The sequence below is a fragment of the Ornithodoros turicata genome, chromosome 6, assembly GCF_037126465.1.
Source record: "Ornithodoros turicata isolate Travis chromosome 6, ASM3712646v1, whole genome shotgun sequence".
NCBI classification, from domain to species: domain Eukaryota; kingdom Metazoa; phylum Arthropoda; class Arachnida; order Ixodida; family Argasidae; genus Ornithodoros; species Ornithodoros turicata.
Window position 1 is genome coordinate 41318277 of NC_088206.1, and position 24183 is coordinate 41342459.

General features: G+C 47.3%; 1 protein-coding gene across 8 annotated transcripts in view; it reads right to left on the reverse strand.

Annotated features, from left to right (window-relative positions):
- LOC135396573 (G patch domain-containing protein 2-like) overlaps positions 1-24183 on the reverse strand; it is a 95220-nt gene that overhangs the window by 5721 nt on the left and 65316 nt on the right. For 7 of the 8 annotated variants that reach the window (XR_010423446.1, XM_064627620.1, XM_064627618.1 and 4 more), the window contains exons 8-10: positions 20815-20876; positions 18959-19068; positions 4174-4436 (exon numbers count right to left, since the gene is read on the reverse strand). Coding sequence is in view for 7 of the 8 variants with exons in the window: in XM_064627620.1 (XP_064483690.1) it covers positions 4186-4436; positions 18959-19068; positions 20815-20876 (423 nt within the window). In the remaining variant the exon portion in view is untranslated. Of the gene's footprint in view, positions 1-4173; positions 4504-18958; positions 19069-20814; positions 20877-24183 lie in introns of those variants that run through there. The other variant, XM_064627614.1, reaches the window with a different exon arrangement.

The window sequence follows — 24183 nt, forward strand, 5'->3', positions numbered from 1 at the left end:
TCACGTGTTGTCATTTTAGCTTAATCACGCCATGTTGCACGTTTGCTGAAACGGTTCATGTGCATTCATGTACATGAATACGCTGTATGAGATTGCTCATATGGGTCATAGGCTGTATGAGAGTGCTCATATATGTAGCTCATACATGCCCATACAAGTTCATATGATTGCTCATACAATAAACACATATAAAAGCCTCATGTGATTGCTCATACAGATGGCTCTATGGCTTTTTCCAACAGGGATGAGCGGTAGTGGGCTGCCATTTTGGTTTTGCCTAACGACAGTCGGCGCTTGCGCGGTATTTGGGTTAGAGAAGCCGCAGCAACCCATGGAGGCTCCCTAATTTGTGTGCTTCTTTCATGCTTGCGCAATGCAGTGATAACGTCAAATCGGCTCTACCGAGAGTGTATATGACCGGCATACGAAAATTTTGCGTCCTTTGAATATCGTATCGAACGTTCCCGCGCAATTTGCGCACCCCAAAATTTACTGGCTTTTTTTAGGAAGAAAAAGTGCGCAAATTATGCGAGTAAATACGGTAATTGGGTTTTGGAACGGAATGAGGGTGCTTGCTCCGAATTTAGCGTCTATAGGGTTTCTTCTCTGACGTCACCTCGCCGCCATACTGTAGGTCCCTCGAAGTTATGTCCCCGCATTCGTTCGCTGCCATATACTTTTTGGATGTCTATTAACGTCGAAAACATGGAAATTACTTGGATATGCTTCAACTACAAATCATACAGCATAATAACTTTGGAACACCAAATATACGGTGAGTGCGATATGGGTGACGGCTTGGATGGGACCTACAATATGGCGACCGATAGCAGCACATCTGCCTGCTAGCGACAGTGGCGGTCTCCTACGGATGACATCACGGTGCCGCGGAATTTTGAATTTGCCGCAGCAGAAAACCAGGGGTCGGATTCACAAACGCGATCGTAAGTTACGCTAAGATGCGCTAAGACGTCACAGCCTGCGACGCGCGTACGACGGCGTCGTAAGCGCGATTCACAAAGCTATCGTAGTGGATAGGGTACCCCCTTTGACGAGGAAGAGGAAGTTGTTCGCTTCCTGTCACGTGCACCTCGGAGACAAACAGCCAAAGGGTGCGAGACTACGTTTTCGCTATGGTAACGATGACGAAAATTTGTGATCGCACCAATAAGAGTCGTCCCATTAGGAGAAGACGAAGTTGTTCGTCCCCAAATGTTTTGTTACTGCACGTGCTCTCGGTCTTTCGGTAGCCATAATGGATGCCATGCAATCACAGGCGAAACGCGTTCGATGACACAGCAAATATATTCCCAGTATGTTCGTCTCGGGGACAGGGTGGGTGAAGGCGTTTTGTAAACGGTGTGTGGCACTCAGTTTTGCAGCTTTTATGGCTTCTTTTGCCATTCTTGCAGACAATTTGGAGGGGTGTTGGGGGTGTTTTAGCGGGGTGTAGGGGATGCTTGAAAAATTCCTGCGACCCGATTTTACGGAGCACAAAGTTGAAGCATTTATTGAAGGTTACCAAGCAAAAAAGTGCCTCAATGTCACTTCGGGGATGGTCTCGAAGGTTCTGTGGCAAAGTGCAATGCGTTCGCGCGTATTACGGAGTCTTTGTTTCCCGTCTCCAAATCCACCGCTGCCAAATAACGCCGCCATCTTTCTTCGTAAGACTGCACGGGAGCTCTCGCAGGATTCCGCCGGAAGCTGCGAAGATTTTGCGACGCGCGCCCTTCGTGAATCTACACTTCGTCGTAACTTTCCCGTACGACAGAGTTACGACAGATTCCGTCGCACGAGCTCTTTGTGAATCCGGCCCCTGGGGCCTTATTTCTTGCTTTGTTTCCACATTCCTGTCTTCTACCCATGTATAAAATCAGAGATGGGGAAGTTACTCAATAAAAGGAACTTGTTGCCAGTTAAGCAAAACTGTGCAAAAAATGTAACTAAATTACTAACGAAGTTCGTGGTAACGAAAATGAACTTGAAGTTCCTAAAAGAACATATGAACGTTCCTCTGCTTTCCTAAACAAACGTTCCTTTGCGAAACGAACGAGTTACTTTCAAATTACTTGTTACCTAATATGCACTTTTTTGTTCTTGACCTTTCCATAATTAATTCAGATCTTGATCTCACAACGGGAAGTGCAATACGTTTTATAATAGCATTGATATACAAAAACTATACCAATGTCTGATATGACAAAAGAAGCCTAACTTTATATGTGCTTCTTTAGGGAGGGATTTGGTGATTTTGATTTCATAGTAAGGTTCTTGAATGGGGCAGAAATCAGGTATTGAACATATAGGTTCCATGAGTTGTCCTCTACACACGTCATAGAACCGCGTCTAGTTTTAATCCTGCCACATAGTGCCCTCTGTCATTATAAATACACTGCTCGTCGCTATGATGAGCGTCACCAGAGCCTACTAATGTACAGCCAAAACCTAATTTTTAACGTTCAGCACATAAGAGACCCGCCTAAGCCAATTGCCTTGTGCCAATGGGTATGGGACAATCAGCAGCAATAGTACTAGGTAGTACTAATACAATTTCGTTAATTCTTGCAATTTACAACTAGTTGTACATCGCATAAGTGCATCGCACCGCATATGCCCTTTGCTATGTTGGACCGTGCTAGCATCTATACATATAGGTATTGCCTCTGCCATTAGTCAATCTGTCGCTAAGTCCATGTCTGTGAGGGCCTCTTGATCTCCAGCAGAACCCGGGGCTTCGCAGTTCTGTTCACCGGTCTCTGCGGAGCAGCAGATATGCTACGTAATCGCTTCTTCGACTGTGGCTCGGACAGATGCACTATTCTCGGCGTTTCGTCAGTCGGCAGAGCAAACATGATGATGATGATCATGATTGGACTGTTGTGGCGCAAAAGCAACTTAGGCCAGCAAAGCAAACAGTGACGCACGTTCTTTACAAGTCCAGCATCCCGTGCTGCAAAATGAGATGCAACAACATTTCGGCGTGGCGTCTCAGTCACAGGTCATACAGAAACGACGGGCCACTACAGTATGTGCGTGATTCAGCCACACGTCTGATGTAGTGAGTGTCACCCTGGTGTTCGCTTCTCTCCCTAGGTGAAACTCTCCCATAGCGTTACATCGCAGTTTTACGACCAGGAGTATCGAAGGACCGTGGTGGTATGTACGCAGCACTTTAATAATTAGTCCTTTGATCAGTGTTAACTGATTCAAGTGCTTCTGTTCAGGTATTCCATGTTGTGGATACTGCTGTGTCACGGGGACAAACCACCTTGGCACAAAACAAACGTATGGATAATGGAACTAAGAGCTAGGTAAAAAACTAAGAGCTAAACTAAGTTCTGCTTCATAGCTGGACTTGATACGAGGGTTTGGGTTTGTACTGTTCTGTTGCGTTTCAATGTTCACATAAACATTTATGTTATATAGTAAATGAAAATGAACTTCTCGTGTGAACAGTTATTTTGTGGCAGACATGGTAATATCTTTTCTCATCATATCTTATCGTAATATTTGGCCACTTTAAACAAACACCGCCTGACGTAACTCAAAAGTAGCACTAACGAGGAACCAACTGTAGCCGAATTACATTTCTGTAACTTTTCCTGCAGGTTATTACATTCAGTAGCCATGTAACTAACATAATTACCTTCCCTGAGTAACTTACATGGCTCTGGTCACGTTATACTTGAAGCGAACATTTCCTTGAGTCTGAGGACAGGATGAGGGACGACAGACAACGAGTTGACACAGAGACTTAACAACGGATACTTCTGCGAGTCTCCGTGTCAACTTGTTGTCCGCTGTCCCTCGTCCCATCCTGAGAGCCTAGTTAATGTTCACTTCATCTATACACCAGCTTGCTTGCCTTCTTCTATTTTGTTTAGCATTATATTTGCTTAATTACGACGACTGCCTGCAATTAAGCTCCAAACATGCAGACAAGATAGCAAGGAAGCAGGTGGACAGACATCCTTAATCAAAACCCTCAGACAGAGGGAACATACAAACGACAAGACACAAGAGACTTGTGTCATGTAATTTGTGTTCAGATTTCCGAAGACGCACTGATGTTGTTGAAGGAAAATGCGTATGCCTACAATTACAGAGTCGAACTCCAGCGAAACCTGCACTCTACATTTGATTGTATTGGATTTGTTTGATTCATGTACTCACCTATTGCTGTGATCAGCTGGCAGAGAGCGGATGTTCTTGAGTGATCCCTCCTGGCTGTGGGGAAGGAGGAGGAGGGGGTGGACAGGGGTCCCGGAATCCCAAGCCTTGTAACTTTGGCCTCATGCGTGCCATAATTGGATACACTATCCCTGTCCCATTAGCACCAAGCCCACTTCCTGGCTCCCACCCCATGCGACGAAGCATCTGGCACCCAACATTCCAATCCGGAAGACTTCGAGAACTGGTAGATGGTCCACTTGTGCCTGCGTTCATCATGTACTGTGTAGGCAAGCTTTTTGACACCTTGATATTGATCGTAAAGCATGCCTCCTAGAATGGAAAAATGCTACAGGTTTTCCCACTAACTTTAATCCAAATGCCATATAATTTTCTACCTGTGTTCTCATTCTGTGTTAGAATGTGGTGCATAATTCATGATTTTCTTACCTGGCTCTTCCAGATATTATGGTGCTCTGCATAGTTATTTGTGGACATTTGTGTGTTGATCAAGACACACAGGTATTTTGATCAAGAGCCCCAGTATGTATCTCCATTATCCCCGAGGCCGATTGACCTTAGCTTGTCACTGTTCTTCTTTCAGGGTGGTCAGTGGTTCTCATGAAAAGCCTAATGTACTCAAGGTAAAGCAGATGATGTTGCAATGGAATACAAATGTAGACAACCAGTATTACTTTTGTTGGATGCTCCCTCTCCTATTTTGTGTGCACATATTTTTAAACAGACATGTTTGTGTCTGTTCTTGCCTGGTTTTAGTGTGCACTGAGCAGGTCATACGATGGGAAGAGGACGACCTCGCAAAGATCCTGGTAAACCCCACATCACGAGCAAAAGAAAGTGTTGGTGCTAGATAAAGCCTGCATTATTGACTGTGCAGGCGGTCACTAAAATTTGACGAGAATGTAAAAGAAGTTCTTGTGAATATAGTTGGCAACAATTCTGTGTATGCGTTATGCCATTTGAAAGAAATGTTGGAGGTAACTCCGATTTAGTAATCAGCACATCAACTGTTGACTGGCTTTTGGACGGCCGTGGCCACACAACAGCCTCAAGATCAGAACTGTGTCGACATCTAATCGACACTCATAGTGTATGCTGAATGACTACGAGACCACATCGAGAAAACAAAGAGGTTTTACATTGATGATACAAACTTCAATGTATGGTGCTGTAGAAGCTTTGGGCGACCCAAAAGGGGAACGGCAGCAGTGCACAGCACAGCAAGCTCCATAAACACTTTAGCATGCATGTCAGCGGAAGGCCCTCTAAAAGTAATTTAGCTGAAATTACTAGTGTGTCGCAGACGGCACTGGAAGCACATCCAGACGTGGACGCCATCTTCATTTTTGACAACGCCCCAGCACAAAAGGCCTCACGGAGCTATTTTAGATGAACACCACAAGGTGATGTATTTGCATGATAGCCTGTTCTTCAATCCTTTTGAGGTGGTGTTTTCAAAAATTTAAAAACGGTGTCAAATGTTTTTTTGACTGAGCACAATTATGGGCTGCTGAGCACACTACCAGGTGCAACAAAAAAAAGAGGCAGGCACAGGCGAGCCATACTGATGGCTCGGGACAGAAACAAATGTCTCAAATTCAGCAATTAGACTGCGCTTCGTATGACAGAAACAACTCTAGATATATCAGCACAGCTTTGAACGAAGAAGATATGTAGCTGCTGCTCCTTCGGAACCCTTCATCTATTGTGCAGGATCTGTTTTTCTTGCATATCCTGTACCGTACTTTCACTTCTATATGTCGCACCTTCAGATAAACCCTTGCTTGTTCACGAGTGAGATCCCATGTTAAATAAAGTGAATACGCACGCATGAACAGATTTACATTTCTCATTCGTGCACCAAGGAAAAAAATGCCTGCCTTTCTGACAGGATATGAATGATATTATAATACAATAACGAAATCTCAAATGTCAAGAAACAGCTTATTGAGCTACCTGCTTCTCAGAAATGGGCCCTGCTCACAATAAAGAGTGTGAGGCCCGAAAATGTATATTGAGGACATTACGCTTTTCTTCAGGGCCACTGACCATCCTGAAGGAAGAAGAACAGTGACAACTAAGGCGAATTGGCCTCAGGAAGAAAGGAGATACGTACTCCGGGGCTTGATGAAAATACCTGTGTGTCTTGACAAATACACAAATGTCCATAAATAACCACCCACAACACCATAACACCTGGAAGAACGACTTATCAGAACTTAAGAAAATCGCGAATAGTAATGCACCGCGTTCTAACACACAAAGTGAGAACACAGATAGAACCTATCACAACCCACTCAATATCCCGCAGCATTGAAATGCACAGCAATCTATGGCTTACGAACAGAAACAACGGTATCCAACATAATGCAGCAAGGACACATCTGGATAGCTCGAACTCCAATCAATTTCAGACCCTAACTGAAATAAGCTGTAAAAAATTCAGAAAAAAAGAAGAAAGACAAGAACTCCCACCGAGGACCACGGCAAATCAATAAGAAAAAACTCAAGATCCGAAAGAACCGACAAAGAGTACTCCAAAGGAAAAGAAAAGCAGCAAGGCTGAATGAAGCGAGAAAAAAATCTCTCAGAACCTGCAATAATCTGACAAAGACCTCAAAAAGTCCAAAAAATCTGCAAAAGATGACTCAAAAATAAAAGAACACAGTTCACACAACGTTCAACGAAGCACGGCGAAGATCCATCACAATCTGTCAAGATCACATCTATATTGAATAGAATCCGAAAGACTACACAAGAATGACTCAGAAAGAGAAGGCCGCAGCAAGGTCAAACAAAAAACAGTGACAATCTGTCAGAATCTGTCAAAAGCCATTCAATATACAACAAAATCCAAGCCAATCCACGAGTGTATGAAATGATAACCGACAAAATCCAAAGAAAAGTCACAAAAATGCAATGGAATGCAACAAAAGGTCACGAGACTCCAACTGAATCCAATATCAATTTGTTACAATCCAGGAGAGTCCATCAATATTTCATACAATCACAGAGGAAGCAAACAGCACAATGAGCACAACAACAAACACAAAAGGTTATCTGTCAATCCCTTAACAGATCATATTCTCACTCAAGTTCACTTATTATACCACCTGACAAAATGAAATCAACGTATACACGATATCCAATCACCATTTATTAACCCGTTCGATGAGTAACCTTGTGCAATACCACCCATGACCACCACACCATTCTTCATATTCGCTCAACAAACTGGATGAATACTTTGCCTAGAGTAGCAAAAGGGCACGATGTATTAATCTATATGGCACTAGGATTAAATTATGTGGCACTCAGATTAAATTACATGGCACGCGGACTAACTATAATGCGTTTGGTTTGGTTACGTAATGTGTCACTTGTATGAGTTTAACCTGCAAGTGTGAACAAAAAGCACGGTTCTCAAACTTTGTGAGCTTGAGGAACCCCTGTACATTTTTTTTGCATAGTCCGGAGACCCGTCCAGTCCCCTCAACCTGTTACATGACCGCAGAACACAACATGTGAAAATAACTGCTTGAAACAACCAACATAACGGATGGTTCTGCATACATTAATAGGATTAGTCTCTTAGACGTTACTGTAAAACGACACATTATGGGCTCCAGTGATGGAAGTGCCTCGAAGCATTCTGGCGCAGGAAAAATAGAGTTTTGGCGTATCATCGCAATCAGCCGTCAAAGAGCACCAGGCGTGTATCGTTACTACTGTATTTTCCGGTGAATAAGTCGTGCTCTTAAAGAAAAAAATTGTGGATATGCAACCTATATAAATGCCACTTTAGCCCTATGGCTCCACCTTGCATACTACGAGGAGAGGGGGATGGCCGGTATTGCTGTGTTGTTGCACGAAGCGGTCGCAACTACAGCCAGGTAGAATGGCAGCTGTCGCGCAAGAGTCACATGTTCGTAATTTCCTTCGGTTGCTTCCATTTTGCCCCAAGGTGCCATGTGGGTGAGTCTCAAGTGCCATTTCGTTTCACTACGAGTTCTTAGGAACCTGACGGGGGTTCCTGATTAGGTGCTGACAGCGTGATGACGAAGATTACGAAGCACAAGGAGTATAAAGTGATGACACTCGAATGAAAGTTCAACTCCAAGTATCCATCACGATGTTCTTCTACGCCAAGTGGTGATTTTGTGTAATTGCAGTTCTGTTGCGAAAATAAGTTTGCTGAAATGTATAATTTTTACAATGTATGATCATCACATTGAAAATTTTGGAACTTTTGCATATCTCGAAACCCAACTCATCTCGCATTTTCCTCCATTTTCTATGACTTCAAGTTGACGGGGGTTTACTGTATTTTGGAGACAGATGTCTGATTTTTTTTTTTTTTTTTCAGGGGTTAAACAAGCTTCAGGAGTGGTGTGCTAAGTGTATTGAACTTAGAGGTGGATATGGCGACTTGTAATAAAGGTTTATGAGTCTATGTCACGTTCTTCCTTGTCACAAACTTTTCAGCACTTCTTTGTAAATGGCTACAAATGTGTAATCACAATCGAGGATTCAACTGACAAACAAACATACACTAGCCTGTGCCCTCGCCCTTATACATATGCTATTTTTGATCTGTTGAACCTATAGGGACAGGGCGACACCGAAAGTGGGCGGGCTGCTCTGTCGCACCAGCGGCGGTCTTGGGAGTATCCGACGTGACACCACACTGCCTGTTCTATGCATTCTCAAGTGGGACAGCACGTTTGCGTGGCGAAGGGCTGCCTTAACTAGAAGAGGTGATTTTCCAAGTGTGAATAACGTTTATTTCCCTGTCTCGGGTTGCATCCTTGTCATCATGAACCAGCTTGTCTGCGCCCTCTCTCTGTTGGCGGTACACAATGTTGTTCAGATGCTTCGTTATGACGTAGGGTCCATGCCAGGGCCGCTGAAGCTTTGAAGAAAGTCTGTGTTTTCGGACTGGGTTGTAGAGCCACACCGACTGGCCTTCTGAGAAACCTGCATCTGACGCTCTCAGGTGGTAACATGTTTTCATGCGTGTGAATGTCTGTTGTAGGTGAGCTCTCGCGAAGTTATGCACCGTTTCCAAGCGGGAGCGCAGGCTCTGAAGGTAGGTGTGAATGTCAATTTGCGCGTCCGGCGTTGGACAAAGTGCTAGGTCATTGGGGAGGTGCAAGTTCCACCCGGTGAGCATCATGGCTGAAGTTTCACGTGTGGCTTCATGCGGCACTGTTCGGTAGGATAAAAGGAAAAGACGGATGAGTCCGTCCCAATTTAGTTGATTATAGGAAACGAAACGGCTCATATGTTGCAGGATGGTGCGGTTGAACCTTTCGACCATTCCCGTCCGACTGAGGATGTAGCGGTGTCGTGCGTGTCTTGGCTATGCCAAGATATTTGCACATTTCCTGGAACACCTGAGACTCGAAGTTGGATGGAGTTGGAGAATGCAGTTGGATTGCCGCACCAAAGCGTGAAACCCATTCATTTACCAACGCCTCGGCCACTGTCACCGCCTCTTGATTTGGTAGTGAGTAAGCCTCAGGTCATTTAGTAAAGTAGTCCATGACAACCAAAATATATTTGTTCCCACGCACTGTAGTCGGTAAAGGACTGAGAATGTCTAAGGCAACTCTTGCAACAGCATGCCCAAGGCACACTCCTGAAGTTTAGCTCGTGTTCTAGTGTGCGGCCCTTTTCTCGAAGCACAAAGGTCACAAGCTCGGCATCGTTCTTCAACATCTCGTTTGTATTCGACCCAGCAGTATCTTTCCCGAACTTTCGTGAGCATTTTATTCACTCCATAGTGGCCACCCGTGGGACTACTGTGAAGCATGTGGAGGACCCCCTTTCTAAGCACCTCTGGGAGTATAAGCTGGTGTTTCGAAGTCTTTCCATCTGCTGATTTCCACACACGATAGAAGACCATCATTCAATTGAAGCGATCCCCAAATTGCCCAGTAGCTTTTTAGCTGTTCTGATTGTGGTGACGCTTCGGGCCATAGGAGACGGGTGCCCTGTCATATCCAGGTCATAACGGGGCCTATATATTGGGGTCTCCATCCTGTGCCATTCGTATATATTTCCTGTTGCCGGTGATATCTATGCCGATCGCACAGGTCCTATCCTGAGAATAGCTAGCTTGTGCTGAGTTTGTCAACGTGTTGTCCTCCAGAGCGAGGTGCTGGGTACAGCAACCGCAGCCAGTGTTGGGGCAGGGTATTCTGGGCAGCCCATCGGCGTTTGCAAGGTTGACGCCTCGATGGTGTTTTGAAGTTGTAGTTGGATGGATAGACCATGCATGAAGGACAAGACCGCTTTAATACTGTGGCCGGTTGCCACCAACTACCAGGAAGGAATGAAAGGGGCTCGCAGGCACCAGGAGTGCAAGAAGGGCGTGACGCAGGTGTTGGCTTCGTCTGCGTCACGGAGCGGCTCGTCGTCTGCTACATGGCCCCCCGGCTGCAGACAGTGCCAAACTGTCCGACCATGTAACGGTCTTGGCTGCAGGCTGATGTGACGGAGGAGTAATGTCGGGCTGACGACGTTGAAGGGGGAACGGAACGTCGGGGAGACCCGCAACGACTGGTGGGCAAGCTTCAACGTAGGCTGGCTTCAGACAGTCGACACTCACAGTGTCGTGAGTCCCATTGAGATTGACACGGTAGTTCTTGCCGGCTCGACCAAGTACAGGATGAGGACCGGAATAAGGCGGTGTCAGGGATTTCCGTATAGCGTCTGTGCGAACGAAAATGTGGGTGGCGCTGTTGAGGTCTTGTGGAACGTAGGGCCTGTATGACGAGGATGGGCGAGGCCGGACGGGGCGAATGGAGCTGCAAGAGTCGTGAAGGTGCCGCAACAAAGTCTGATGCGTTACACTGGGGTGAAGAGGAGGCAAAAAATTCTCCGGGCAGGCGTAGGGCTCTGCCGTAGACGAGCTCTGCGGGGTCTGGCTTAAGCGCGGCACGGAGTCCAAGAAGGACGATGGACAGGTGTGCCGACCAGTGCGTTCGGTCTTCGCGAGCAATGAGTGCAGCTTTTAAATGGCGGTGCATGCGCTCGACAATTCCATTGGATGCAGGATCGTATGATGTCGTCCGCACTCTGGCAGTTCCGAGCAAATTGGTGAAGGCGGAGAAGAGGGCACTTTCAAACTGTCTGCCGCAGTCAGAAGTGACCTGAGACGGAACGCCGAATCGGGAGATCCATGCCGACAGGAAGGTAGCGGCGACAGTTTCGGCAGTTATGTCGGGCATGGGTACCGCCTCGGGCCAACGGGTGAACCGGTCGATTGCTGTCAGCATGTACCTACAACCGGATGACGGAGACAAGGGGCCCACTATGTCCAGATGCACCACGTCGGAGCGAGTGTCGGGAAGGGCAAACTAGCCATGGGGGGTGATCGTGGGGTGGTACACCTTTGATCGTTGACAGGGCACGCAGGCGCGGACGCAAGCCCGAACGTCGGCACGTATCGAGGGCCAAACATAACATGCGCTGATCATATGCTGGGACGCGCGAACGCCAGGATGTGCAAGGTTGTGCAGGGAATTGAATACCGCTTGGCAAAGACCGTCCGGAACGGAAGGCCTGGGCTGGGCCCCGGACGTATTGCAACACAGCGTCAGCGCAGAGTCGGGAGTGGCGACGTCGGTAAGCTTCAGAGAGGTGGTGTTGGAAGCGCGCAAGCGGGTGAGCTCGTCATCGGAGGTCTGGGCCTGGGCGATGAGCTCAGGGGAGAGCTGTGGGCCGATGGTGTTCAGGTGCGCAAGCCTGCTCAATGCGTCGGCCGGGGAGTTATCCGCCCAACGGACGTGCGGATGTCTGTGGAAAACTCCGCGATGTAGGAGAGATGGCGGATTTCTCGGGGGGGGGAGTACCGACTGCTGGCGGAATGGAAGGCATGAGTCAAGGGCTTGTGGTTGGAAAGGATGGAAAACCAACAGCCTTCCAAGAAATGCCGGAAATGCCGGACAGCAAGGTAGGCAGACAACAGTTCATGGCCAAAAGTGCTGTAGTTTCTCTCTGGAGGTTGGAGGGCTTTGGAGAAGAAAGCCGTGGGTCGCCAATCGCCGTCGATCTGCTGTTGGAGGACTGCCCCGACGGCGACATTAGACGCGCCGACCATGAGTACTGTTGGGGCGTCATGCTGCGGGTGATACAGTAGCGTCGACTGGGCGACGTCGCCTTTGATCTTGCTGAACGCGGCTTCAATTGTCGTGCTCCACGGTAAAGGAGACGTGCTAGATATCCCACCGGCGAGCAGTTCTTCAAGAGGACGTAGGGTCTCTGCGCAGTGCGGGATAAAACGCCTGTAAAAATTTATAAGGTCGAGAAAGCGGCGCAGTTGTCGGAGGGACTCAGGACGGGGGAAGTTGGTTATGGCCTCGACCTTGCCTTCCAGGGGGGCAATGCCTTCAGAAGTGACTCGGTGACCTAAGAACTCAGTGGAGGCGACACCGAATTCACACTCTGCCACGTTCACGACAATGCTGTGGTCCGCCAGGCGCTGGAAAAGCAGGCGAAGGTGGCGTTCATGTTCTTCAGGTGAGGAGCTTGCGACCAAAATATCATCTATCTAAGCGCAAACAAAAGGAAGCCCTCGGTCGACGCAATCGATGAAACGTTTGAACGCTTGAGCCGCATTTCGTAAGTCGAAGGGCATGCGAGGAAACTCATACAGTCCAAACGGCGTCGTAATAGCTGTCTTGTTGATGTCCTGTGGAGCGACGGGAATCTGGTGGTACGCTTTCATTAGGTCTATTTTGCTGAAGATTTTGGCGCCGTGCAGGTTGCTGGTGAAATCTTGAAGCCTGGGAAGGGGATACCGGTCGGGTGTTGTGACCAGGTTCAATGCACGAAAGTCGCCACATGGGCGCCAGTCCCCCGTCTTCTTAGGCACCATGTGAAGTGTGGATGACCAGTTGCTAGAAGAGGGACGGGCAACACCAATGGGAGAGCATGTGGTCGAACTCAGCACGAGCTATCTTGAGCTTTTCAGGCGCCAAGCGACGCGAGCGAGCGAAGACGGGTGCACCAGTGGTGTTAATGTAGTGCATGGCATCATGTGTCACAGGCTTCATCCAGTCCGGTGCACGAGTGAGGCTAGGAAAGTCGCACAGGATGGCCGCATAAGGCGACATAAGTGCAGTGATGGTTGCGGCGGCCGGAGGGGGAAGGTCGCTAGCCGAGGCTGCTGGAACGGAGAAGGAGGTGGACATGTCCACGAGTCTCTTGCGAGCGACGTCGACTATAAGGCGGAAGTGATGGAGAAAATCGGCTCCCAAAATGGCTCTGTCGAAGGCGGCCACCAAAAATAACCATGGGAAGTTATGGGAGCGCTGGGTGTACACGGGAATTCCGGTATTGTTGACGGCAGTGATATGAAAAAGCGGGGAGCGCTTTTTGTTGAGGGCAGAGGCAGGGAGCACGCTAACTTCGGCGCCCGTTTCGACCAGGAATTTGTTGTGGGATGCCTGGTCCACCACGAAGTAAAGTCGGCTGCCTGGATTGCCGGAGACTACCGCAGCCACTAGCGGTCTCTGCCGGAGTTTTCCGCCCAGGAGCAAGCAAGAATGCAGTGCTGGGCGTTGGTGCCAAAACGGCGATGGTAACGGCAAAGACTGTTGCGGCGTAGGTGCGGGAGAACGGGGACAACTGTTGTAACGACGCCGAGGGGATCTTGATCCTCGCCGCCGAGGGTCGCTGCGGGCGAGTGTGGAAGCCACCAGGGTCGAAAGACGGGAGAGATTCGCTTGGAGCTGCGCCACAGCACACGTGAGGTTCGAAGGATGGGTGTCAGCAATGGCGGCGCAAGTGGCTGGTCCAGACGCAACTGCGTGGGAGAAGGAGGCGGCAGGAGGAATCGCAGCGACTTGCAGCGGAGACCTCCATTATCTTGTCCGCGTGAGCGGCCAGGTTTTGCAGAGGGAGGGTGGTTGCCGTGGCCAAAATCATTTGCACGTTCGTGGGCAGGCAGCTCAGGAAGAGCTCCTTTAAGGGGGTGGGATCAAAAATCGCCGCGCGATCGGCAAGGAGATTTTGCATGTCGCGGAGGAGTTGACTCGGGCGGCTCAAGCTCTTCAGCGGTCAGAAGCTGTTGGAGGCGCTTACGCTCTGATGCTGCAGTGCGCTCCAGGATGGCAGTCTTCAGGGCATCGAAGGGAGCGTTCGCTGGAGGAGCAGACAGGATATCGACCTGGACAGCGATGTCTTGCGGAAGAACGCTGACAACGTGCCGGAATTTGGTGAGCTGTGTGGTGATGTGCGCGACCTCAAATTGGCACTCCACCTGCAAAAACCATACGGCTGGGTTCTGGGGCCAAAAGGGGGAAGCCGAACGGCAAAATGCTGCACGGCTGCAGTGGTGGGCGGGGCCGTGCTGGACGGTGAGGCCGCAGTCGGAAAGGCGCCGGGTACGGTAACGGCGGGGTTTGCTGACAGTGGGTCCATGACGGGTTTTGTTCGGGTCACCAATATAGTTGATGGATAGACCAGGCATGAAGGACAAGACCGCTTTAATACTGTGGCCGTTTGCCACCAACTACCAGGAGGAATGAAAGGGGCTCGCAGGCACCAGGAGCGCGAGAAGGGCGTGACGCAGGTGTTGGCTTCGTCTGCGTCACGGAGCGGCTCGTCGTCTGCTACAAAGTAAAGTCTTACTCCTGCAGGGTTTGAAGCCAGCGAACGACTTGTCTCTCTGGGTTGCGAAAGGTAAGAAGCCATTGTAAGGCTGCGTGGTCTGTCCTGAGAGTAAAATAGCGACCGTAGAGATGATGATGATTCGGGTTTTCATGGCGCATAAGCAACGAAGGCCATAAGCCAACCGTAGAGGTAGTGGTGGAAATGTTTAACAGATTTGACAACGGCCAGTAGTTCCTTCCACGTGACACAACAATTTCTTTCGGATTTTCGGAGAGCTCTGCTGAAGCATGCAATCATTCTCTCTTGCCCATCCTGCGCCTGTGAGAGGACAGCACCAATGCCAGTTTGGCTGGCGTCTGCGTCCAGGATAAATGGGGCATCTGTCATAGGGAAGGCAAGCACCGGAGGAGTTGTCAAAGAGGACTTCAATGCGAGGAATGCGTCGTTGCACAAAGGAGACCAGTGGAAAGGCTGTCCTTTGTTCAGCAGCTGGTAGAGAGGGTCAGCCAATTCAGCAAAGTGTGGGACAAATGACCTGTAGTACACTAACACATCCATGTGGGCCTGTTCGTACATTTCCTTAATGATAAGAGCGCTAAAAGAGAGATCAAAGAGAGAGAGAGCAAAGGGAGAGAGAGAGTTGGGAAGCCCTGCTGATTGGTGGCCCCCTGATGAATGGTACTCACAATGGTGCTCTTATTGTTTGTTGTTGAAGAGTATCACATTATCGGAGAGGGAAAGGGAATTCTTGCTGCAGAGATGAAGATTTCTTGACAGTCCATTAATTAAATTGTTGAAAGTAGTGCTCTATGTTGTGTCGTCTCTTTTAGCGCTTTTATCGTCAAGGACCTGTAGTAGGAGCAGAATCCCAGAAATGTGCGAAGGCTGGGCTTATCTGTGGGTGCAGGCCACGCCTGAATGGACTCCACTTTGGACTCCACTCCATCCACGCCTGAATGGATCCCCACAACGGGGATCACACTTCTGACACCAAATGTTACAAGGTTCCAATCCCTTAACCTCAATCAGTTCTATCCCGAAGAAGTCGAAGTGTCCGTGCCCTTCTCCTCGGACCTCTTCCTCATTCTCGTAACAATATTGTCTGAACTTGTGCTGCAGCTTTTCCAATATCTTCAGAAACAATAATGTTATACAGATCATCAAAGAAGAAATTATATATAGGGTTGCTAGACCCCAAATATGCAGCTCACAACTGACATGAATTTTTTTACCCCGCGCCACCGCCGTGGGCTTGCGGCATGACGGTTGTGAAATGATCGGTATGTAAATACTAAACCTTTTGGACAACATAGAACTTCCGTTCTCACTGTGAGGCTCGTCAACCAAATTACCGGGAGCAATATCGCCTCTGGGCTCTGGCAATGAAACACACCAATCATTATCTCCAAATAAGGTTGCCGTTTGGTCGGTGCATCTGACGGTGATACAGTTGGAATGGCCGAACATGCAGCACAAACTCAATGTGCTGCGAATCTAGTGCCCTCTGCGGTATTGGAAGCATAGAAATCATGAAACATCTGGTCCCTAGCATGAGTTCTTTTAGGTGTTTACACAGCTAGTGATGCAACAGTACCAGTGTGGCAAAAAAAGACGCTCGCAATTCACATGTAAACAGAGCTGCCTACACGACGGCTATCATGCCAGGTACGTTCTCCGGAGGCCACATTGCGGCTCCACCAGTTTGTCGCACAGTCCCTATATAAACGAAACAATATTGCAAGTATTGCAGAACTTAGCCCTCCTACCTGCTTGTTTCTACTAAACTGTCTCAAGCACGAAACCACTACAAGTGTAGAATCTTTGTAGGTAGAATTGCAAACACTAGAAGCATAGGCAGCAGCACAAATAAAAAAAAATATTGCCTATTGCACCTGTTCTGGTCGATTCCAAAACTACAGTGCCACTTTACTCCTCTTTCCTCACCGATAATGATGCCGAAAATCTGACGCAAATTAGTGTTGCTGTTTCTGTGTAATTTGATGTAACGTATGGCAACAGCAGACGGCAACAGCTGTTTAGAGCATTCCTGAATCCCCTCTCTGTAAACATCACTTGGACAAGGCCAATCAGTGAGCACCCTTTGGCGAAGACAAGGCCAATCAGGGAGCGGAAGAAAGACCTTGGCGTCCAACCGCCGGGCGGGAGTGATGGCATCTGTAGGTCGCGGAGAAGTCCGAGATCGGCTCGTAGAATGCTGTTTCTGATTAGTGTTGTACGTGTATGTACAGCCAAGAGCGTAACACTGTGTTCCACAAAACATGGTCACGTCAGTCAGCACTCACATTGATAAGTGAAAGACGGGTATTCATCGAGGTCTTTTCACTTAGTATATTGCGGTGCGAATGAGAAGCAGATGACCTCAGAGGCAATCACCTGCGCTGTGCTCCCATTCGTGTGCCCGGCATACGTCATTCTGGCTTAGCTGCAGACGGAGTGCGAATCTTTAAAACTTCTTAAATAAGTAAGCTGTTTTCAAAGGAAATTTGGCCAAGTAACCATGCTAAAAATTACTGTATCTGTGTCATACACACCTTTCCGGATGCGATAGTCCCTTTAAGGGGGTACGTGGGGATCAACACAAACTTTTTGTTCCTTAATAGATTATGATGAAAACTTGCACAGATGTTGATAATGCCCTCAAAATGAATTAACCAAAAACAGTTCGTGTTGAACAGAAAAAAGAAAAAAAGCATAGAAACGCATGATGATAGGATAAATTATAAATTGCTTTATGTGAAAAATAAGAATGTCAAAACCTCTAGGAAGGTTCAGTGATTGTAAGAAAACAAACCGCATAAAAATACACCGAGTGGATGTGGAAATATCAGTTTCACAAGTGGAGCAGGTAGAGCAAAAAGTTGTTTTGACAAAAGTTTCACGCTATTTTTACTGCACATTAGAAGGCCACAGCCCAATAGTATTTTCTGTCCTTTTGTACACATGCTCTCTTGCCCTTCTGGCTCTTTGTTTGATGCACTATGGCTTCTTTTCCCTTGGACCAAAAGTTAGTCAAGGCAGCAGACCCTTGTCCAATGCTTTTGATGGCTTGGATAGGCACCTGAGGTTCACTTCATACACTCTGCTCCATTCTTTCCATGGTAATAACCACTGATCTGCGATTGTGCTGCAATTCTCAAAGTTCAGGGTCATCTTCACTGGTTCCCAGTACTAGGAAGATTCCTTGTTTTGAATATTTTGGATATAACGTCCTACTGAGCAGTATTAAGTTCAAAGTCACAACGTTGGGGCAGATACTTATCACAAAGCAGATTCCTGTCGGGGTTCTGCTGTTCCTCAGGGTTGAGATCATGGGTGTACCAGAACATTATGGGAAGAAGTACTTGGTAATGCTTTGACGACGACACCAAAAGAAGTACTTAGTCATACTTGGATGACATTACCACCACTAAACAAGTCAACATAGCGCTCACTTTCGAATTCCAATGCAGAAGCCTTTTTCTTCTTCTTTGTCATAGGCGGCTTTTGTTTGGGCCAACCGAAAAGGTGGACAGTGCCATACTTTCATTTAAAAACTGGTTTGTCCAGTTTGTCCGTAAGAGTTGTCCAAGTTGAAAAACATATTAAGAAATAGAAACCAAAGGTGTGATCGCAATCCCATCGAAGAGAAAGAGCAGACGCTCTGGTGGCAAGAGGGGCCAGTTGTCAAGCGCAGCTGAGGAGCAGCCAATCTTAACGTGCGCAGAGATCACGTGGCATAGATTTCTCACTTCGGGACTTTCCATCTCCGTCAGAGTGCTTCTCACTAAAGGAGTTCGGATGTGCGGGAACTTTGAAGAGGACTAAAGGTATTTTCAATTGGTGCAAAGATGGCGTCATTTGTGAGATCCAGCCGTTTGAAAAATGACTATTTTCGTAATTTTCGTGATATTGCCCGTTACCATGGCTCAGAAAAGAGAGTTTTGGGGCACTTTGGGGCGGATTTGAACAAAAATACTTTGGGACCATGTACAAGATAGATTTCTCTCACCAAAAATGTTATTTCCATAAAATCACTTTTCCTTGTCATTCCTCGCGAGTTGATCCCCGCGTACCCCCTTAAGCAATGCTACTTCTTGGATCTTGTAGTCAGTGAGCAAGTTATTGTGATACTTTTCCAACATACCTGGTATGAGAGGAGCAGAGGGTGGAGTACGGCGCCTGCGCTTTATGTCTCCCACACAGGTCCTTCCATGTACCATGCGTTCTGTCAACACGCCTCCACTTCGACATGAACTGCAATCAAGTACAATGTTGTGTGCAATGAAAGGCATGAAAACAACGGTGCATTCTACTTGTGAATATTCCCACAGTTATGACGGTGGGCAGTTGTTATCCAAAGGCATCATTTTGAGACAATCATATTGTGTTGACACAATGTTCTTTGTTTTTAAGGCTTCGGTCCCACTCCTCCCTTTCCTGTTGTAGTTCTATATTTGGTTTGCGGAGTCTCTACACCACCTCGTGACTCGGCCTCGAAGACCCCCCACAGGTTCTCCTAAAGGTTCTCCCAGCTAAGCTCTTGTCTCTTTTGTACTCGTATAATGAAGGTCACGCGCAGCAACAGAGGACTTACAGTCGACCCTCGTCTATGTGGCACCCACAGTTCCGGGAGAGAATGTCTGGACAGCTGGGTAAGTGGGCATTCGGATAGGTGAAATTCAGAAGCTTTGCAAACTGACATTCGTTTGCACTGTCCCTGTTCGGATATCGAGGTATCTAGATAAGCCAAGTCCGCACAAACGGTGTCCACTGTTACTTTTACAGTTTCTAAGGGGAGAGCATGCAAGTGCATTACACCGGGTTGAAATGAAATCAAGGCGGGGATATCTGGTGCTGCTGCTGATGATGATGATGAGCTAGGTTTTACCGGCACATTAGCGAAGTGATAGCCGGTGACCCAGGTGAACAATGTTTGCGTACATGGTTTATGAAACAATTTCTACTTGAAACCACTTTGAACCCCTTTGTACGTACATAGTTTGCAAGTAAGAATTATTTCATAAACCATTTGGAACTGCAGACATTTTTCGCCTGGGGTCTCAAGTTGACAACACTTTTGGCACTAATTTTCGCACAAATTTGTAGTATCAGGTTTGAAACAGATCAGTTTTTTTGCGACCGCGACATCTTCTCGAGATGCTTCACCCTCAATGCAAATAATAAATTGTAAAATATGACACATTGGCAGTTCGCACATCAGGTTGTGCTTCCAACACAACCCACAGAAACCACGGGGCAGAGACCTTCCGCTGTTCCTGATCCATAGCAAAGGACTCTACCTCGCATACACAACCCACGTGGTCTCCTGGAGACATGAACTTCAAAATGGCCTTTCACAGATACAACTGCCCAGGAATTTACACTTATGGCTAGCCATAAAATCAAATGAATCAAATAAAATAACCATATGAATAAGCGATGAAATAATCTCGTTTATGTTGATATTGGAAAACTAAAAATAAAACAAAAGGGCTACGCAACTTTATCGCTGCATTTGTACACGGACACGAATTGAAACGAGCTTCAAGAAGCAAGTTCCGCATCAGATGCACTTAGATTTTGCAAGCTGGGCCATTCATTCATTTCCCATAACGGAGTGGATGAAAGCACTCATTGTAGACGAGACAACACACACATCGACGTTGATGTGTGTGTTGTCTCGTCCCGTGTAGTCGCCTCGCTCCAAGTCACGTACCAACCGGCCCCATATATTCTGGGAATATTCAAAAATTTCGAATACTGAAAATAGGTTGCAAATAGCATGCGAATAGCATCAGATATTCAATTCGTATTCGAAATTTCGAATATTCGCACAGCTCTACGTTATTCCCTTGTGGTAAACTCAGTAAAAAGCAAAGCCATTCTATTCCTGACTCTACTCAGCAAAATACGTTAGCACAAATGTCTTGGGGTAATTTTCCTTGTAAGGTTAAATACAAAGGTACACAACTGTTCATTAAAAAGAGGAAGAAGTCTCACTCAGCTCGGGGAGAGTGGCGGCCAGAAAGGTTGTCTGGTAGGGGCAAGGACACAGACAGCATCTAGAAAAATGTTAGGGCACACAAAGATGTCTATAAATTTGAGGTCCATAACTCCTTCGCTTAAAAAGTAGGTAGTACAGTCAAACCTCGATATAAAGATACGCTATACAACAAAATAATTTGTACCCCCTTCTGCAATTGGGTGCCATATTTCGTCAAGCTCGATACAACTAAATATTCGGTACAACGAAGGAAATAGCGTTCCCGTGAGTTTCGTTGTATCGAGGCTCGTGTGTACATTGCATGCGCTCGCATTACACACAACACCTAAGGCAATATCACAGCCTCAATGGTTCCTTTGTGCTACCCTTCCTCACAACAACCTGCCTACAGCTGCACTTCATATGACCATACAGACAATGAGAGAGTTTCCTTTACACTTAAGGATATCGTGTTCGTGGTGCTACTCAGTTCTCAGGCATGATATCCACATGCAACATGAACTGAAATTGGAACGATGAGTAAAGACTCAACCGCTTGGCACAAAAAACTATCTGAAAACTGCATAAACCAAAACCAGTGCCTAACTTTTTTTTCTGTGCATCACCGCATGGCACCGAACTGCAAGCCGAAGCTCGGCTGAAGACTTCTGACCTTGGGCACATCGACTTTCAACCATCCAGCTCAATAAGATAATCCTGTATTCATGGTGGTAACAGTTGCACCCACGGCAACAGTAGGCCCGATTGCTACGTCACTGTTGCTACGGTTCTCCTTCCAGCTGAATTGCCATTGGATGCTTGCTACTTTTTTGGTTGGCATCACTTCCCATTTCAGAGGAGAAATCTGGCTCAGCCAGATCATGCCAAATGAGGCCCAGAATTCTGCCCTCTGAAAAAAGTTTGGTCCCGAATTTGGTTCGGAAAAAATTCGGACGCTTTTCGGGTCATGCAGTTCATGTCTGTGCTGGTCCGTGCTGGTCGCATTTGCACACACCATTACAGTGATTCGGTTCCTTGGCATTCCTCCTTCCTATGGCATAAGCAGTATCGCGCTCATGAGAAATCCACTTATGAGTGACAAGTAAACTTAACATTTAATAAGTAAAGGTGTCCCGGTGCTTCCGAGCCGATGTGTAGCTGGGAGTCGAGCACGGCCGGGCAATTTTGTTTGAACAAACCGTTGTGCACGTTGTAATATGTTCAAATTACCGGGAGTTCCCCCCATTGAAATGCACATGGCTTTGCCAGGACCCAAGCATCAGTTTGAATTATGAGGAAATTCGAATTAGAAGATTTCTAATTAACAGGATTGCACTGTATTTGTCACTGATCAGGTTGAGCTAGTATTTGTTTAATGGTCGGGTGCCCGTTTCTGATCGGCAGTTTGAGACAAAACTTGGTTTATCGAGCTTTACACCAGCCGCTAGCAGACTTGCCCTGTACCACACTGCTCATATTGTGGAGAAACAATTCCGGTTTGTCTCATTGAATGCAAGAAGTGTTTTAAATAAATTTTCTAATTTGGAAGAGGTGCTGCTTCAATACGATCCTTACACTGTGGTAATCACGGAAACTTGGTTAACGAGCGAGGTCAATGATAGTGAAATTATCCCTAACACCCATAAGGTACTTCATCATGACCGTGGCGCCCGAGGTGGTGTAGTTGCATTAATTGTTAAGAATGATGTCATGTGCACGACGTTGGGTGGTATACCCTATTATGAAAGTGTGTGGTGTCGTACTCAATACAGAGGGCGTGCAACTCTCCTGTGATGTATCATGCACCATGATCCCGATTCTTTTCTTCATTTGTTGCATCGTAGAGTCCTGCAGAACCCGCGGGTACCCGCGGATGACCTGCAGTAGACTGCGGATGCGGGTCTAAATTCGAGGTGCATGCGCGGGTTGCGGGCGGGTGCGGGTGTAATTGGCGCGGGTTGCGGGTCGGGTGCGGGCAGATATACACGAGTCGCCGTTCAGGTCGACTGTCTGGTAAACGTCCTAGTTCTGCAATAGAGACCAGCACTTGTGCACCTTTTCCCCGTTTCTCAGCTGAGCCTACCCTTCCCTACTCCTCCGCGTCTGTCCGCGCACCCCCTCTCCCTAAGTGGAATTGCCCAGGCATTACGTCATCTTGGTTGGTCGTTCGATGCTCGTTCGGAACGCGCGTTCCGTGAACGAAGATCGCGTAGCTAATGCTCATAACGTTAGCATCGAGTACATCAGTAACAAGTGTCTGTTCGGCGAGTACACGCTGAGAAGAAAGACTTCTGGAAAGTCTCCAGCCTGGGAAAAGTTTTGTGAAATTATTGATGACAACGGGGAAGTTGTGAGGAACTACGCAGCCTGCTCAAAATGCAAGAAAGTCTATTTGTATGGAGGACACAAGACTGGGACGTCGAACTTGCTGAGACATACATGTAGCTCTGGATCATTCACGATACTACGCTACATGGGGGAAACCTCGACATCGAAACAAGTTAGCAAGGAAGCCAAAGAAGCAATTTGCAGGCAAGCTATCCACTTCGTTGCAAAAGACATTCGTCCATTTAACGCAGTTGCTGGGACTGGATTTCTGAGCCTGGCTAAGGACCTCATTAATATTGGCGCCCAGTACGGCATGGTGGACGTTGCGTCGTTAGTGCCACATCCGACAACGCTCTCTCGGAAGACAGCTGCTCTTGCGGAAGAGGTTCGTAGCAAAGTAAAAGATGTGGTTGTGCCCATCGCGAAGTCAGTTGGTGTGTCTGTAACTTTAGATCTATGGACGGATGACCACAAAAAGGTGTGTTACCTCGGAGTCACAATCCACTACATTAAGGACTACAGACTGGTGGAACGAGTGTTGTGCACCAGCGAGTTCGATCCAGAACTGAAGAAAACTGGGGAAAATGTAAGGCTGGCATTACAGCAAGCTTTGAGGAGATATGGCCTACTCGACTACATGAACAATATTGTGTTCGTAACAGACGGGCTCGAATATGATCGCAGCACTACGGGCAACGTGCCGTTTGAACTGTTCCGTGCACAGTTTGAATATGCTTGACTTTGAACATGTTACACTATGCTTGACCACGCTCTGCGAGCTGTCTCCGCCGAGGACATTTCTGAGCGGCCTGCAGGTCGCTGGTGACATTTTTTAAACGGTCCGCGTTGCAAAGTCGGTTAGAGAAGTCGCTCAAAGGTGATGTTGAAACACGGTGGAACAGCAAACTGGAAATGTTTGTCTCAATCTTGCGTCAGTGGGAAAAAATAGAAGACATTTTGAGAGAGAGAGAGATGAGATGTTCCGCCTCGATGCAATAAGCAAAACTTTCCTTGAGCTATTGGCTACATTTCTCACACCGTTCAAGAACGCTAGCGAC